General features: G+C 41.9%; 1 protein-coding gene across 1 annotated transcript in view; it reads left to right on the top strand.

Moving 5' to 3' along the window:
• The window catches only part of LOC115587024 (transmembrane protein 189), a 51,805-nt gene extending 35,296 nt beyond the window's left edge, over positions 1-16,509 (top strand). The window contains exons 4-6 of the mRNA XM_030426573.1: positions 2,054-2,198; positions 6,648-6,860; positions 12,380-16,509. Of these exons, the coding sequence (XP_030282433.1) occupies positions 2,054-2,198; positions 6,648-6,860; positions 12,380-12,504 (483 nt within the window). The 3' untranslated portion in view covers positions 12,505-16,509. The remainder of the gene's footprint in view (positions 1-2,053; positions 2,199-6,647; positions 6,861-12,379) is intronic.
• The last annotated feature ends 758 nt before the right edge of the window (positions 16,510-17,267 follow it).

Raw genomic sequence — 17,267 nt, 5'->3', positions numbered from 1 at the left:
TTCAGAACAACTAAGGATTCATTTGCAGAGTTGATTGCTTACTTAGCCCCATAAAGGTATATAACATTAATGTTAATCACAGATTCATATTTTTATGAAGAATTATTATAATTTTTTTATTAAATAGCTTTTTCTAGTGACTTCTTCATTCCTTTTTTTCTTTTCATGGCTGACTTTCATTCATAGTGAAAGTCCCAAAAACAGTTCTTGTCCTCTGAAAAGCAAAGGTGAACATCACACTTGCTGCATTGCATGTTAGTGTATCCTTTAGTGCAGTGCTTCCTCTCCCTGTCTTCACTGGGAAATGCGCAACTAGGTCCTTGCGTACATCCAATGGGATGTGTGCACTTCTCTTGGATGGTCTCTTCTGAGGAGTCAGAGAGCTTCCTGATGTCACTGTTGCTGGGCTCCCTTTGCCTGAAGATGGTCGTCCTCTCTTTGGAGTTTGGAGCGCCATGTTCACCAGGATGAGAGAGGATGCTGGCTGTGCCTGAAACTGTCTCCTGTTCATTGTCTCTTTGCTAGACATCTTGAGAGAGGATGATGGTGTGCCAGAAGATGTACATGTACCAGCGACGGGATTTGATGGGGGACCTCTATTTGGCTGTAAATGAGTCCAACAAATCCACAACTCCCATGTACTTGTTGACACCAACAATGTAAGGCCTCTCAACTTCAGTGTAGGTTCTGCTGGCTTTGTCCCAGCGTTGAATCTTCTGCACAGGTTCAGGTCCAGCAAAGGATAACACAAGTGTGATGGCCCTGTTGTCAGACCATTTGACAGCACAGATGTTGTGATTCCCCTCCACTCTGACGTCATCGCTTCCTCTCCCCTTTTTCTTCAAGCTCTTCTCGTCTTCAAGGTCACAGTTGGGCAGGCGCACCTGCCTGGCTGTTCCCAAGTAGTGAATTCCCCAATGTTTTCCAGGCAGACAATACTGTCTGCTTATTGTAAGTCGCTTTGGACAAAAGCATCTGCTAAATGCCCTAAATGTAAATGTAAATGGCTCAGCCTATGCTCTCTACTTATCATGCTAAAAGAAATGTGCATCCCAATCACCAGCCATTAAGTCACACAATACTGCCTTGACATGACAATACTGCTTGTAATGGTCTCTAATTATCATACTAAAAGGAAAACATGCATACCCCCACTTACATCCACACATCCAAATTCAGGAAAATGTTCATCTTTCTTAGAACTGAATTGTCTGTTGATATCCACTTTGTGAACAAAGTTGTGGAATTGTAGGTCAGTTTGATCAAATTAACTACATTTTTTAGAGATAAAACTTTTAAATCAGTCAAATTTGACTAGAACACAACACAAGGGTAGTATGTATACTGTCCATGTATAAAAAACACTCTGTTTCAGGCAGTGGTGTAGTGGAGGGAATACAACCTGTTTGTTCCCACTGCAACAAGCCTGCTATTTTGACTACCACACTCACCCAACGTTGTAATATTACAACAATTATATAACAAGCTCTAAATGAAATTTGATGAATCTGTTCTACAAAAACTACATATGTACATGTTCTAGACATTGTAATAACAACAAAAAAAAATATAAAAGACATTTTACTTACTTGAATCTGATGAATTTAGTCCAATGAAACAAAGCAATGTTGTCCGAAGGAAACCATGAGAGGTTGTGTGAGTTCATGGCCATGAGGCCGGACTTATAAACAAATGTACTATCCAATAGCATCGTGAGACTGAACAATAGGACCCAATGACTATGTAAATGTGGTAAAAAAACAAGATAAAATATAACAGATTGTTTTTTAGGGTGGCTAAAGGTAACGTTGTAATATTACAACAGTGGGTCTTAGAGGGTTAAACCTGCAGAGACCCTGTATATGCCAAGTGTACACATTCCCATTGAACACAAAAGCCAGATTGTAGCGGGTTTAAGTGGTATTTTTGACCAGTGGAGAAGAGGTATGAGTCTACCACATAAGACTGCTTTAGTGAGAAAACAGCAAATTATTATTTTGTGAATTTTACATACTCTCTTTCTTTCTCTCTGTCTCTCTCTTTCTCTCTGCAGGCATTCATTCGTCCATTCAGGGAGCACCACATCGATCCAACCGCCATCACTCGCCACGACTTCATTGAAACCAACGGCGACAACTGTATGATCCCCATCCTACCGCTGGCTCACATGGCCTACAAGTTCCTGACATACACACCAGGTAGCACACACAGAATTCTCCATTTCTTCCGCTGGCTATATAAAGCCTAGAAAACACACACATGCACCAAAAAAAGCACGTACGCAGAGAGAAGGAGAGAGAACGCTGTACATGCCGTACGCATGTACGGCATGTACAGCGCTTGAGGCGACTGGAAATACACAAATGGCAAATATTACACATATTATACAACCTTTTAAAAGTAAGAGAGAAGGAAGTGAGCTGCCAAAACTGTTATTTATTTATTATTCATAATTTATTTACAGTATTTAGAGTTCCGTGTGAAAAATGTGTAAGAGTACTGTGATTTCCTGTTAGATCGCACCTCCACTGCACAGATGCCCCAACAAAGCGATGTGAATCACAAGCTCAACAACATGGAGTGATCCCTCACTGGCTTCCCACACACAGACACTGCCAACGCACTCACAGTCACATTGTAAAGCTGTAATGTGTCTGTAAGGACTTTCGGTCGTCAACTTTACAGGGTCTAACAAACTGTAGCAGTGGCTTAGTGTTACAGGATACCAAAGGTAGCGCGGACTCTGGCTGAAGTGTGTCCACTGATCACTGGAAGGCGTGGGGGCACTTCGGCTGGTAATCATGTGCGCTGACCTTACGAGCGCGGGGCAGGGCAGGAGGGGAGGGACGGGAGGAGGAAGATCAGCAGGAGAAACAGAGCAACCTGTTATTGAGGAGGCAACATGTTCACCCATCATGTCTGCACTTCAACTTGAGCCAGAAGGTCACTGACGGGTATAGAGGGGGGGGGAGGGAGGGGAGCTGACATCAGCTAGCCAGGGTCATTTTAATCGATTACACATTTAATTTCTACACATTATTTTTAAAACAGTGGGTTTTTTTTTTTTTAACCCTGGTCCTTGCCGCCCCCTGCATGTTTCAGACGTTTCCCTGCTCCAACGCACCCCATTCAGATGAATGGGTCGTCATCAGGCTTCAGCAGATCTTGATGACAAGCTGATCAAATGATTATAAACAGGAATAAAGGTGCACATTTTATTTTCTTCATTTAACACAGCACACACAGCAAGAAATTGCTTAAAAAAAAATACAGTTAGAAGGTGCGGATGTTTTAAGTGCTTGACAAAATCCAGTAAACCAGAGAGGGAGCATGCTGATTATGGACAGAAGTGTAGGAGTGATACAAAAACTTTCCAGGCCCAGTGATACTCTGAGTTCTCTGGTTTATCGGTCAAGTATTTGACCTGCACTGCAAACTGGATTATCTACTAGCAGACAGCGACAGTTGACACACATACTTAGAAACTATGATAGCCTGGTCATGTGTCGCCTCTTGAATCAGTGTCAAAGTGGTGTTTGATCACTTCCTGTTCCTCCCACACTCTGCCATGGCAGAACTTTCCCAGCTCAAACATTTCTGATAAGGCATCTTAGGACAGGCTGGAGCCCTGACTTAGGTGGCTATTTGCTCAAAACATATAGATTGGCTACCACCTGACCCATGACACCATGTTAGAGTGGAAGAAAATGATGACCACAACTTTGTGTGAAGATTTCGACCATTAATATTACAGGAATTTTACAGTACGAGTTTCTTGAGCAGATTTATTTCTGTGGATTTTATATTTATGATTTCAATAAACTCTCCTTCCTGGAGTGTCAATATGTGGCTCGAAACACAGATCGGCAGTTTAGTGCAACAGCTTAATCCTGGATGTCGTTGTGGAGACACGTCTCTGTGTTTGGCAAACGAGTCCCACATTATACTTTTTAGTTTACTGTGACTGGACATTACCCAGAAGCACCCTCAGTCCAATCTGCATCAGCTTTGCTCTTACCCCAATTCTCTTCATCTCCTTCGTGATGCTGTCCGGCTGGTGGGTGGAAAAGATGCTGTGGTCAGTGGTCATCTTAAAGTCTATAGCTCTTAATCCAAAACCTTTTCTTTCTTCTCTAGTACAGTTTACAAAAAGTAATAAAGGAGCTGCCATCACGGTTGCCATTCCATCTACAGAGCATTTAAAAATTGGGAAGACAGATCGAAATTTAGATTGTGGATCATGATTGTAGTCAAATAGTAGATAGTAGTGGAGTTCTTCATTTCAGACAGTCAATCTCATGAAGGATGATACAAAGACAAAACACTGAGAATCCTGATACACATGAACCAACGCATAAAGAATGTAGGAAGTTTTATACGTCCTGGACGGAGGAAAGAGGAGCAAAGGGGAAACTTGCAAAGGTCAGCTGCTTGTCCACAGCAGAGACCAAGGAAGTGGGCGGTGAGGAGAGGGAGATTAGAGCGGCGAGAGCGGTAGTGAGCTTCACTTGTAGGTGACATCCACACCTGTCATGTCATACACCGCGGGGAGTCAAGAGGTCATGAGACGGGGACAGGGAGAGACGCGGTGACATCTACACCTGTCATGTCTGCACCTCAAGAGGTCACCGCTAAGAGTTTGAGACAGAGGGTGAGAGTACATGGAGAAGAGAGGCAAGGGAGTGAGAGCGCGTGCGGGGGGGGGGGGGGGGGGGGATGGACGAGGGTCATGTAGCGGTAAGATGACATCTAAACCTGTCATGTCAAGCTCCTCACTGTGTCCAACGGTCACCAGACAAAGACGGGGACAGAGGTAGATGGGAAAAGCTGAAAGCCGCGAGGTGACATCTCCAGCTGTCATGTCTGCTCTTGAACTGGGGTCAAGAGAGCGCTGTTTTAACCAAAGAGAGGGAACGAGGGATGGAGGTGGACGGAGAGAGGACAGCTGTAAGTCATACCGACAGAAAGACTATGGCGAATAACAAGAGTTAGCGCTGTGACACACCGGCTGTAAACAGAGAGGACGGACGTAAACCAGACTCTCACTAAGCAGGTGTTGGCGGCTCAATTACACCTGAATCCAAATGACAACAACAGTGACGGCGCTCCAGGCTGTTTACATGCTTCATATTATTTAGAGGACTGATGCTCTCCGCTGCTTCTGTGTGTGAGTCCTGACATGTTTGTCACCTGTCAGCTCGCATCAACACCGACACCCTGAACATTAACTATTTCACAAAAACAACTCTTTTCTTCAAGTGCTCTTTTTTACAGCTTAACGTGTAAATGTGAATTTAGGGAACTGTTTTTATTACTCATGCCATGCTGATTAAGATGCCTTTAGTTAGAATTTTTGGAGCATTTGAGAAGAATTACAGATTTGCTTGACTGCTTTCGGTATTTGGCTTCATCTTCGTGTGAAAAGACGGCAAGAACTTTGAAGGCTTCTGGAGCTTTCAGACAGATGGTGACAAAAAGTTCAGCCAGGTTGATTACCTTAGATGATTTCCAACGGAAAAATAAGGATTTGGCAGGAATAAACATAGCCCAAAAGAGAATATCAAACTTTTTTAACGCCTCGGTAATTGTAGAGCAGACTGAAGCCAGGCAACATGTCTCATCCTGTGGACTAGATAGTGTATTGCTGTTGCACATTGATCATGAAGCTCATGCAAAGTTCACCACAGGACAATGATGTGCCCCAAACTGAAATGCCCAGGAAAATCACTTAAGTCAAGTCTGGACTTTGCTGAGAAATAAGATCATTTTCACATCCAAGTAAGGTTTTATAACTAATAAATAACGACATATACGTTTGTAAATGAGGCACTGGCACTGTTTCCTGGTTCAGTGTTAAATGTATGTCATTAAGGAAGGATGTAATCCAAATGCTGTTTGGGTGTGTGACTTTCTCCGAGCCGGTAAACTGCCTTCAAGCTCCAGCTCCACCTTCATCTGAACATCACACAGAAACATAGGAGCACTTATTCCGTCCAGTCCCCGGGCGCCTCTGTAGGAAAAATATTTAGTCGTTTCAGATTATGACAGTGAGACTGCAGAAGTTGTTTGAGTATTAAAAGGTTATATGCAGGGGGAGTGATTCATAGTAGCATTTCAACATCAGTAGGACTTTTACTTGCACAATAAATACCAGGCAGATTTTTCAGGGACTTATTTCCAGGCTGATGTGTCTCACCCCTGACTGAGTGACTTAAATTTTCCCCTTGATGCCCGCGGCGCTGAGGTCAAAATATTCATGTTGGACTACTGATTTCAGATTTTGGAACAAACGGTCTGTGATTTTTGGAAGGCACTGTGAGAGTCACTGCTCACTGTCTTCATGGTTACAAGTTGTGTTACATTTCGGGCTATTTATCCTACTTATCTGTCTTTGTCCTCTCTTCCCCTCTCCCCTGCCAACACTCTTCCCCCATCTCTTTCTCTGTCTCCTCTTCTTTCCCCTCCTTCCTCATCCTCCCCCTCAGTCTCTCCTTCTCTCTGAGGCTCCTGCTAGCATCCTCTCTGTGGGAGTACTACGCCTTCATGCTGGCCCTCTTCATTACACTAAACAGTTTGATCAATTATTCTATTAACTTAGCTCTGTGTCTCACTTTCTTTCTTGCCTCCCTCTGTCTGTCACTGATCAGAGGCCTTGGCGGCGTCCTATCCTTGGGACTGCTACGTCTTCGCCCTGGCGGTTTTCGTGACGCTGACCAATCAGATTCACAAGTGGAGCCACTCCTACTTCGGCCTCCCGCGCTGGGTCACACTGCTCCAGGACTGGCATCTGGTGTTGCCACGGAAACACCACCGCATCCACCATGTCTCACCGCATGAGACATACTACTGCATTACTACAGGTACGAACAGGTGACCAGCGAATAGTGTGTCTGCCAATCCTAGGGTAAAACCTATGGTTACACATATGAGATCTATTATTTGATTACTGATGCAGTCAGTTTTTTTGTGTGTAAACATGAGTAGAAGTAACAACTGCCCAAACAAGTATGAAGGATATTATTAAAAAGACATAAATAAACTTTGGAAATAAAAACCCAAAGAATCCAGAAGGCCGGATGGACACGTTTGAGCTGTTTATTCACAGTGAGCAGGATGATAAACCAAGTTCAGTTTTGTTGTTATTAGAAGTACAAAGCAGAGAGGGAGTAAGTGCAGAGATGGAACAAAGCTTTGTCTGGACTTGAACCGGGGATCTGTGCTGAATTACTGACATTCTGTGGTCCACGTCTCCATCTACCAGGATGCCCCGGAACATAATCAAGACTTTTTAGAGCGAACATGAACTCGTTGTCTGAAACACATGACTTCTTTATTGTACAAAAGTAATCTTTACTATAAAGAGTAAGATAACAGGCTGAGGAAATAATAATGATAATACTAATTATAACAATAACAATAACAATAACAATAATAATGATAATAATAATACGTGATAATCATAATTATAAATAATTCAACAAATACTTTTTGATTTTCATCAGGTGCTCAAACTTTACCTTTGAGGGCCAAAATGGAAACGTAATGGTGGGCCATGAGCCAAAAGCAAACACCTATTGAAATGTATTGTTAATATGCAAACGATATGACAAAAGTGTACCTCTGCCTATCATGCTCAGATTACGATAAATAATGAATAATGATAAGGGACACCACATTTTTACCCCAGATAAAAAACAGCAAAAACAGAAATCTATATTCCAGTTTTTTTGAACGGCATAGACCATATTCACACGGCAGCCATTTTCCTCCAATGTCCGGCTCAGGGATTAATCATCAACTGAAGAGATGACTGATAGTGAACAACTTGAGGGATGTTTAGCGGTGTTTCAAGGTAAAACTATATATTTGACAACCTATTAGCTAACATTAGCATTAAACAACTTACCTGCCTACATAAACTGTTTGATTGATATGTTCAAGATGTGCGTTAATATTTTGGAAAAAACTAAGCCTTTCCGAACATATCATATTATATCATGAAACGCTATTAAACGATAATTTGGGCTTGGAAGCTGATGTCAGAAGCCAATGGGTCATCAAATATGTTGTTCTACTTTGAAATATGACCTAATGTTGGTCTATGGGGGTCAACTTTGGCCTGCGGGCCCCGCCTTGAGCAGCCCTGGACTAATAGAGCTGGACATTTTGATAAATATATTATTCAAAAACTAAAACTACACAATTTTGCATCCAGTTTAAAATGTACGTGTGTGTTATTCATTAGGAATCAGCTGAGTTTCATGAATTTTAAGTGAATTATATAATTGAGACTGATTACTGAACTGAAGGTTAAAGTGCTCTGTGGAGGTTTTGGGCAGTTTTCATTAGATAGTTAAAATATCCCTTTGAAATTAACAGTAAAATGTGCTGTCCGGTATTAGCGCTATGCTCATCGATCATTGATACAATCATACAGTGCAATCAACACTCTAAGCTATCTTCTCATGTTGCCTTTATTTCATAATAAGAGCACATTGTTGTTCAGGAAAACGTATACTCAAAGTAACTTAAACATATCTGCTGCGCTTACATACTTGTAATATTTGCAGGGCAACCCAGGTGCATAACAGAAGTTTATTCATGACACTATTTTTCAAAAGAAGTGAAGTTGCTGCCATCCAGTCTCTGAGAATTAGAATGAGTCCATCATGAGTGCTGTGGGAGATCATCCGCATACTTCTGAGAACAGATCAGACATATTGGATCAAAGTCGATCTCCTGGTCAACCACCACCTTCAGAAAAGAAAAACAACATCCCTTCCTTAATTTCGCATTAATTCGCAACATGAAGACACTGAGCATGTGTAACATGACTTTTGAACACTATCTCGGCGGCCATTTTAGATCGCCATAATTGAAGCTGATGACTCCAGAATCATTTGACTTACAGTTCTCGTCAGATCGGGACAAAATGGCGTCCGCGTCTGTCTGTCTGCTTCTTATAAATAACTAAAAGAAAATGTTCTGTTTGCGTGCGTGCGTGTCTTTAGAGACAAGTGGCCTCCGTAATAGATCCACATTCGGTATTCTGTGTGCATCTGGGTGAGAGGGAGAGAGGGAGGGAGCAAAAAGAGGGGAGGATACACAAGGGGGACTGAGCTTGTACGTCACCCTGTGCCCCTGCGGACGACAGATGTGTGTGTGAGTCAAGTGGAGGGGGGGGTGGCACAGGGAAAGTGTGTGCTTGTACGCGTGCACACTCGTGTACATCTGCATACTCGAGCATCTGTGTGTACTAGTCTTTTTGACCTCCTCCACGGATTCTAACCTGTGGGTGTGTGTGTGTGTGGGGGGAGGTGGGTTGGTGGCTGTCGGGGGCCCACAGGGGACGTTGACGGCCCCCCGCTCCCCCGGCCTGGCTGCCTGGGCCGGGCTTGGATTCCACTGGGGCTCGCCTAGCTGCCTTTGTGTTCGCCACCGGCTGACAATCCCCATGTATATTTAATGCTAACCTGCTGTCTGTTCTAACAAATAGGACTTCACAGGCGGGGGGTGGGGGGACAGGGGAGGGAGCGGGAGGGCGAGGAGAGGAGAGGATGGGAAGGAAGCCGGGATTTGGAAGGAAGAATAAGGAGCGCACGGCGAAAGAAGGAGAGGAGAGGAGGAAAGGAGAGACGGAGGGAAAAAAAGAGTGAAATCAAACAAAACCGCTGGCTGCTTTACTGTCTTCCAGCAGAGAGGGGGTCACAGGAGGGACACACACACACACACACACACACACACACACACACACACACCCCTGCAGCTATAGCATGCACCCTATGCAAACACATCATGGGTGGTGGTGTGTGAGCATCAGACAAGGGTAGCCTGAGTACACACAGCCCATGTAGATGTCTCTATTTGCTTCTTGCCAGTATGTGTGTGTGTGTGTTTGTGTGTGTGTGTGTGTGTGTGTGTGTGTGCGTGCATGTGTGCGCATGACATCTTTTTTATTGCTACACTTGTGTGCTTTTGTTATTGACTGTGTGGGAAATTAAATGAAAAGTAAAACTGGATTTGTGCTACTGCTTTACTCTACATACAAAAGTACAGATCTTGTGTGTGTGTGTGTGTTTGTGTCTGGTAGTTATACTAAAAAGGTCTTTTATCTTGATTCTCAAGGGACTGCTCTGCTGCTTCTGAAGCAGTGACGCTTGAACATGTGTGGAACATGCTCGGCATAGACGTGTGTGTGTGTGTGTGTGTGTGTGTGTGTGTGTGTGTGTGTGTGTGTGTGTGTGTGTGGTAGCAGCATGTCTGTACAGAGAATATTGTACAGGCATGCATGTATTCATCTGTACATGTAAATGTACTTTGGCCTGCAGCCATACATACATTAATGTATTTACTTTAAACATACAGAAGACTCTCGGCTATGAGACTTCTGTAAACTGCGAAAGAACTGAGAATCTGGAAGTGTGTGTGTGTGTGTGTGAGAGAGAGAGAGACAGTGTGAGTGTGTGCATCTTTCTGTGTGTTAGTAGAGGCTAAGGACGTCTCCTGGGAGCATCCCTCCACCCCTCTGAAATGTAGTCTGAATATGATGATGAGGGTGAGACGGGAGGTGAAATGCAGATAGAAGAGCTGAGTTTGCAGGTGGGGAAAAAGGAGGGAAAGAAAGAAGACAAAAGAGGGAGAGGTGGAAGTTAAGGACAATGGGTGACGCGAAGAAAGACAGGGTGAAGCCCAAGATGATCGGGGGGAAATAAGAGGAAGAGGAAACACAGAGGTTGGAGATGGGATGGTAATAGCAACCCCTCAGTGGGTGCTGTTGGAGCAGTGGGTGGGGCCACAGGCAAAATAAATATCTAAATACAGTATCAAAATCTCCCCGGGGCTCCATGACTATAGACTGATCTGTCTGAAACACTTAGGCTTGTGCATGAGTGTCATCCTTCAGGTCATTCCATAACTTCTGCCCAGTGTGTGTGAGTGTTGGTCTGACAGCGCTGTCAGCAGGAGAGACGCTCTGTGGTGCGAGAAGATTTTATTACAGAGCAGGACGGACTCCTTTCTCCCACTGTGTGGAAATCAGATGTTTTCACATCATAGGTGATGAACAAAGGCGTTTAAACGTGAGAGCACACATGCCAGCTTTTAAATCTCTGTATTAGCTTTTGGGAACATTTCAATAGTGAACAAAACATTTTCCAGAACATCCCTCAACATTCATCCCGTCAGGTGAAAACACATAAAAGTATGAAAAAATAGAGAAAAATAAGATGCAATTGAGTGATGATGGATTATGTTGAATCATCTTCTGTCAGACTGGTGAAAGGTTAAGAACCATTTTTACACCCAAATAAAGTCCTAATCCATAACATTAGGAAGTAAACACAGTGTTTTTTTTTACAGAGCTGAGAGGAAGAGGAAGTAGCTGAGGAGTGAGACAGTATTACTTTTTTATATATTAGAACAGAGAGCCAACGTCCTTAACCTCAATTCACGTCATAGTGCGAAAAGGTTGTGTGTTCAACTGGATGTCATGTTTCGATTAAACCCAATCAGAGCTGGAGCCGATAAGTAACCGTGTTAATTGAGATCGGTCTTGATTTCAAGACAACTTCTTTCAAAGTCTGGGTCTCTTCACACACTCAACCACGTTTTTATTCAGTCTTGTCTTGGTCTCGGACAAGGAGGACTGTGGATTTTATTTCAAGACAAGTCAAGACCGCAGGGATTTGACTGTATTGTATATTTGATACCTTCTGTACTTAATGGTTGTTTCTAGGAGACAAGACAAAAGTCACCTAGAAAACATAATGCCTGCACAAAAATTGAGTTGTGTCAGGTGGATGGTAAAACATGGAAAACATATACACTAATACCAATATATGTTATATTGAACAGTCAATCTTTTGGGATCGGTATAATATATGACAATTTGTCCTCTGTGGGTGTTTTAATGGAAATGTGGATATTTCAGATCGCATATGCAGTGTGAGACGCGGTCTTGGTCTTAACTCAGTCTCACCCTGCCCTGGTCTTGGTCTTGACTTGGTCTCAACACCTCAAATTCTTGGTCTTGTCTCTGTCTCGATACACTCCGGTCTCTGTCATGACTTGGTTTTGGTTCAGGTGGTCTTGACTTCAACAGTGCATCCACCACCACTGCAGAGTCTTTCCGTTAAGAACTGAATACAGATTGCACCCTTTCTCTTTGAAGAGTAAAGTCAGATGTTAGTGAATTTGTTTTCCAGTGTGAAATGGGGAATTAAAAGTGAATTAAATCCTGATTCAGAGACAGGCCAAACTAATACCTACAATATCAGACACCAATACTCACAAATCCCCAATTTCTCTCTCTCTCTCTCTCTCTCTCTCTCTCTCTCCGCTCCATTTTCTGTCCTATTTTCCACGTTTCCTCACGTCCCAGGTTGGTGTAACTTTCCCCTCGACCAGCTGGGCTTCTGGAGGCGGATGGAGCAGTTGATCGAACGACTTACCGGGCAGAAACCGCGATCAGATGACCTGGCGTGGGCCAAGAAGACCGACAGATAAACACGCAAACACGCGGACGGATGGGGTGACAGATGGGCTTGCAGATGCAGACGCATAGAAATAGGACTGGGAAAAACACACACACACACACACACTCTACTCATGTCTCTGTGCTTCTTGCTTTTTTGCTAAAGAGCAAACATACAAAAAACGAAAAAAAAAACAAAAAACTAAGATGATTCGAGAGAATTCTGTTTGTGCTGGGGTCTGTATGTCGATGAGCTTTCAACGTAGGAGGCGAACACATGACAAGAGGGTCACACTGTAACAGCCTATCATCTTGTAGTCCTGTTTAACCAATGAGTTGTGCTGGTGTTGTGGTGTGTAGGTGTAGAAGGTTTCTGGAGGTTGGGCTCTCCAGGAGTGACACCGTGCTGCCTGTTGCTGGCAGCTTCTTACACCACACACACGTACACAAATGCACACACGCACACAAACACACACACACACACACACACACACACACACACACACACACACACACACACACACGCACGCTTGCACACAAACACAAACAGAGTCTCAAAGTCAAATGTGTAGTAACCGTCTTCTCCGATTTCTTTGTGTCTGTCCGTATTATTACTGTTTTTGACTTCTACAAACCTCAGCGCCCTCTTTAAATTCTCACGGCTGTTTTCACACACAAGAAGGTTTAAAATCTGATGATTGTGTGCTTTAGTATCAAAGAGTAGACAGTTCTGACTCCCCTTGTTTGTGCCAGAGGTAAGACTTGGTGGGACAAAAATGTGAAAAAAAGAAGTTTTCTAAAATACATACTGTGGCTTCCGTAATAACTTTTATAGTACTAATAAAAACATGTCAGCAGTCAACTTGCAGATGCATACTAACACACTTAAAACACTTTTGCAAAATGCATACATACAACTACAACCATTCAAGATCATGTCGTCCAGTTTTGGTTTGCTGTTAACGGCACTTTCTGTTCATCTGATCCTGTCTGCTTTGCAAATAATAGAACATTTCTCATTGATCTTTCTGTACAGAAAGATGCTTGGAGCAGTCTTTAAGAGCACACTTATAAACTATGTGAACAAAAGCGTCTAATTGAAGGTGTAACTGAGTAAAAGACTAACCAGTAAAGTACTTTCTTTCAGCTGGATCGGACATTTTATTAGAAGCTATATTTCACCTGAAATTAGGTGTGTTTAGAATTTGTTCGCACAAATGATAACCTAGTTTTAAGTAAAGAAGCATTTAATCCTTTTGCAGAGCCAGTGACAGTGAGGCTGAAATAGAGCACCACAAGAATGAGTCCAAAACCCCCCAAAAATCAGTTAGCGTTTTTGTACTTCTGGTGCCCTCGTGTCAAAGTCTCTCATCCACTCACAAATCTGTCTGTATGAGTGGACTTTAGTTTGAACTGATCTGATTCTGACTAACTTTTCGATCAATTCATAGTAAACTACACAGTGTACCTTGTTGATAGCTGAACTGCTGGTGATTGTATTTAAGTGTTTAAAGTTGTCTTACATTTGTGAAGATTATCTTGCTGAAGCAAACCTGTAAGTATCATAAACTTGTATTTGCCGCTGGGCTTATTTTTCTGCAGTCATCCAAATTCCGATGGAAAAATTCCACAGGCTTTTTATGGAGGGAACCAGGGGATGCAAACATCTGTGTTAGCATACAACTATACGTCACCCCTGCGGAGCTCAATTGTTAGTGGAGGTTTAGCAAGTTGAAGTAGGTTTAAAGCAAGTGGTGAATGTGAAGAACTTGAACAAGTTCTTTCTTACAGGAACACGTTGACAGTTTGGGAAATTAAATGATTTGCTTTCTTGCCAATGGTCTCGCGTGATCAGGATGATAAACATGGGGCTACAGCCAGCTAGCTTAGCATAAGACAGGAAACAGTAAGAAACAGCTAGCCTGTCCTCTGTTCGAAGTTCACAAAATTCACCCACTTTAAACATGAATTCCGGTGTTTGTTTGTTTGTTTTTTTAAATTGTTTTTTTTTACCTGGGCTCTATATTTACATGTTTGGGCGTTTAAATAATTCATAATTACTTAAAGTTTCCTAATTGGTCCATTGGTCGGCCACAGCTGGCAGCTGCAACACAGTTGCAGTGGCTACAATGTAATCCTTTGGGGCAACTCTGACCACCAAATTTACATCCACTTAAAGTGCTTATTTTGCTACGTGTCTGACGATATTACCAAAACAATTCCTACATAGATAGACCCCTCTGCCTGCAACAAATCTTTGGTCTTTTTGGTTTGTGTGTTTGAGGTAACAAAATGGATAAAATTATTAAACAAGACGGTCTTGTTTATTTCATTCATGTAAAAATCAAATCTTGTCATTGTGCTAAGTGAACTTAGCCAGCTTCTGGTGGCAACCTCATGTTACTGTCCATGTGAATTCATCTGTCCTCTTATTGAACTCTCACCAAGAGGAAGCAAGCAGGAAGTAAATTTCCCAAATTGTTGGACTAAAATACAAAAACTAAGATGGAATGAAGAAAGTCTGGTATTAAGTTCGGGTTGCAGGTTGATATTTATATAAAAACTTGAGTCTCCTTTTTCCTTTTAACATAAAGTGGCACAAACGGAAGCAGAACCTTCAGGGGACTTTCCTCACTGTACTCGTGCCACGGCTGCAGACAGAAATATATCCAGCACGAGTTCCTTTTCTTGGAGAATGCTCACGGCTGCCCTGAAGGCCATAAAATGAGTCCTACATGTGTAGTTAGCAATAGCTTTCCACCGCTGTACTGGATGGCTCAGGGCAGGAAAAGCTTACCTGGTCCGGCTGCCTGTCAAATTTGACATTGCTAAGAATTTTAATTCAGCTTTGATTACTGATGTGTTAAATTCTTACAGTATTGATTTAGCTTGAACATAATTTATACCACAAATAAACATCTGCAAGGCAAAGCAAGTTTATTTGCTATTCACAATTCAGACACAAGGCAACTCAAAGTGCTTTACAGGAGCATACAAATTACATAAAAGACATAAAAAATTGCATTAAAAAGACATAAAAAAATGCATTAAAAAGACATTCAAAAACAAGTAAGAAGACATAAAGAAACAAACATTAACACAAGGAGGCTGAAATAGAAAAGGTTTAAAAGAGACAAGACTGTAGAATAAAAGTCACAGTGCAGTTCAAAGACTTGAAATTGCTTCAGTTAAAAGCAGTGGCAAACAGAAATGTTTTTAATCTTGATTTAAAAATCTGCAGTCCTTTCACCAACAGTTGCAGTCATTCAAACCGTTTTAGAAATCTTGATTGGAAAATGCTGCGTTCACAAAACCCACTGTGCTGCTTAATTGACTGCAGCCATGCATACTAAACACACGACAACAAGGCGTGTCACAAACCTTTAAGCCTGTATCAGAGGGGCTCACTGAAGAAATGTTTGGACAGCTGGTGTGAAACGAAGAGGGGAAGAAAATGTTGCACAAGAGAGACAAACACATTATTTTTCATCAAAATCTGGGTACCAAGTTGCTTCTGGAACACTGTCTCCAGTATCTCAGATTTCTGTTTCATATGGTGACACATGCACTTTAGTTGGCTGTTACTAACTCTGTACTAGAGTCTAGCTGCTTGACTGTAGTTTAAATCTAGGCTGGAAATCCCTTCGGTCATAGAAGGTCAATAATAACAGCACTTTAATGTTTTACTGAGTAAATGTCTAAAAAAAAAAAAAGTGTCCTGCAATCACACGTTCACACAAACCGATGAAATCACACATCTGACTCACTCGCATGCACGCACGCACATAAACAAATCCTCTGAATGCAGCCATACACGAATGGACAAACTTGCACACACACATGCACACACCTGCTCTTACTCACGTTGTGTTCTGTTCTTTTCTCTGGCTTTATAATTTTCTATTTTTTTAATCAATGGATCAAGCCTTGTATAGTTCGATTTTGACGTTCCATTTTGCAGCTCAACGCTTGCTGCTCGTCTTGCCTTAATGTTTTTATCTGCTCTTTGATTTAAATAAAGGTTTAATAACTCCAAATGCTCTCTCTCTGTGGTCGTCTTTCATAAAAAAAATGATAAAAAAAACGTGTGGATTTGAGGTGCACTGCTCAGAGGATTGCAGGGCCAGTTTTAGAATTACACAATTAAATTATTTTTCAAAGACCTCAATTAGTGTCTTTAGTGCAGAAGTAAAAGAGGCTTGTTGATCTAAGAATATATGCAGACAAAATGAGAATACCAAATGGGTAAAGGATGTGCACTTTTCATTCATCTTAGCATGAGTTTCAGTCTGGGTTTATGATGTGCCAGACTGAAAAGTTAAATTTGGGAGAGAGGCAACACGCGGTAGTTGAACCACTGCTGAACCACCAGCGCCCTCTAGTGTAGGTTCAAGTTTCTGCTCAGATAATATTCACAGTAGTCATAAACAGTAATGCCACAATGTAGAAATACTCTGTTACAAGTTGAAGTCATGCTTTTCCATTTTTATTTATACCAGTTAAAGTATGATATTATTAAAAATCCGAAAAGGAAAAAAACACATTATACAGACTGACATATTTCACAGTAATGAATGTTATTATTTGATTATTATCAGTGGTGCATTAATGTCTTTGTCACTTTAATGCTGAAGCTAATAAAGGTGGTTTAATTACTTGATGTAGTTTATCTGCTTTGTAGCTTGTGAATTTCCTCTCAGGAATCCGTGAAATTGTATCTTAATCTATAAAATGACATCATCATTTATTTGTTGATCATATTTTGTATTATTAGATTACTTCAGCAAGTAACTGG

Source organism: Sparus aurata, chromosome 8, assembly GCF_900880675.1.
Source record: "Sparus aurata chromosome 8, fSpaAur1.1, whole genome shotgun sequence".
In the NCBI taxonomy this organism is placed as follows: Eukaryota; Metazoa; Chordata; class Actinopteri; order Spariformes; family Sparidae; genus Sparus; species Sparus aurata.
The sequence above is the reverse complement of the archived record's forward strand: the minus strand, read 5'-3'. Positions and strand labels throughout refer to the sequence as shown.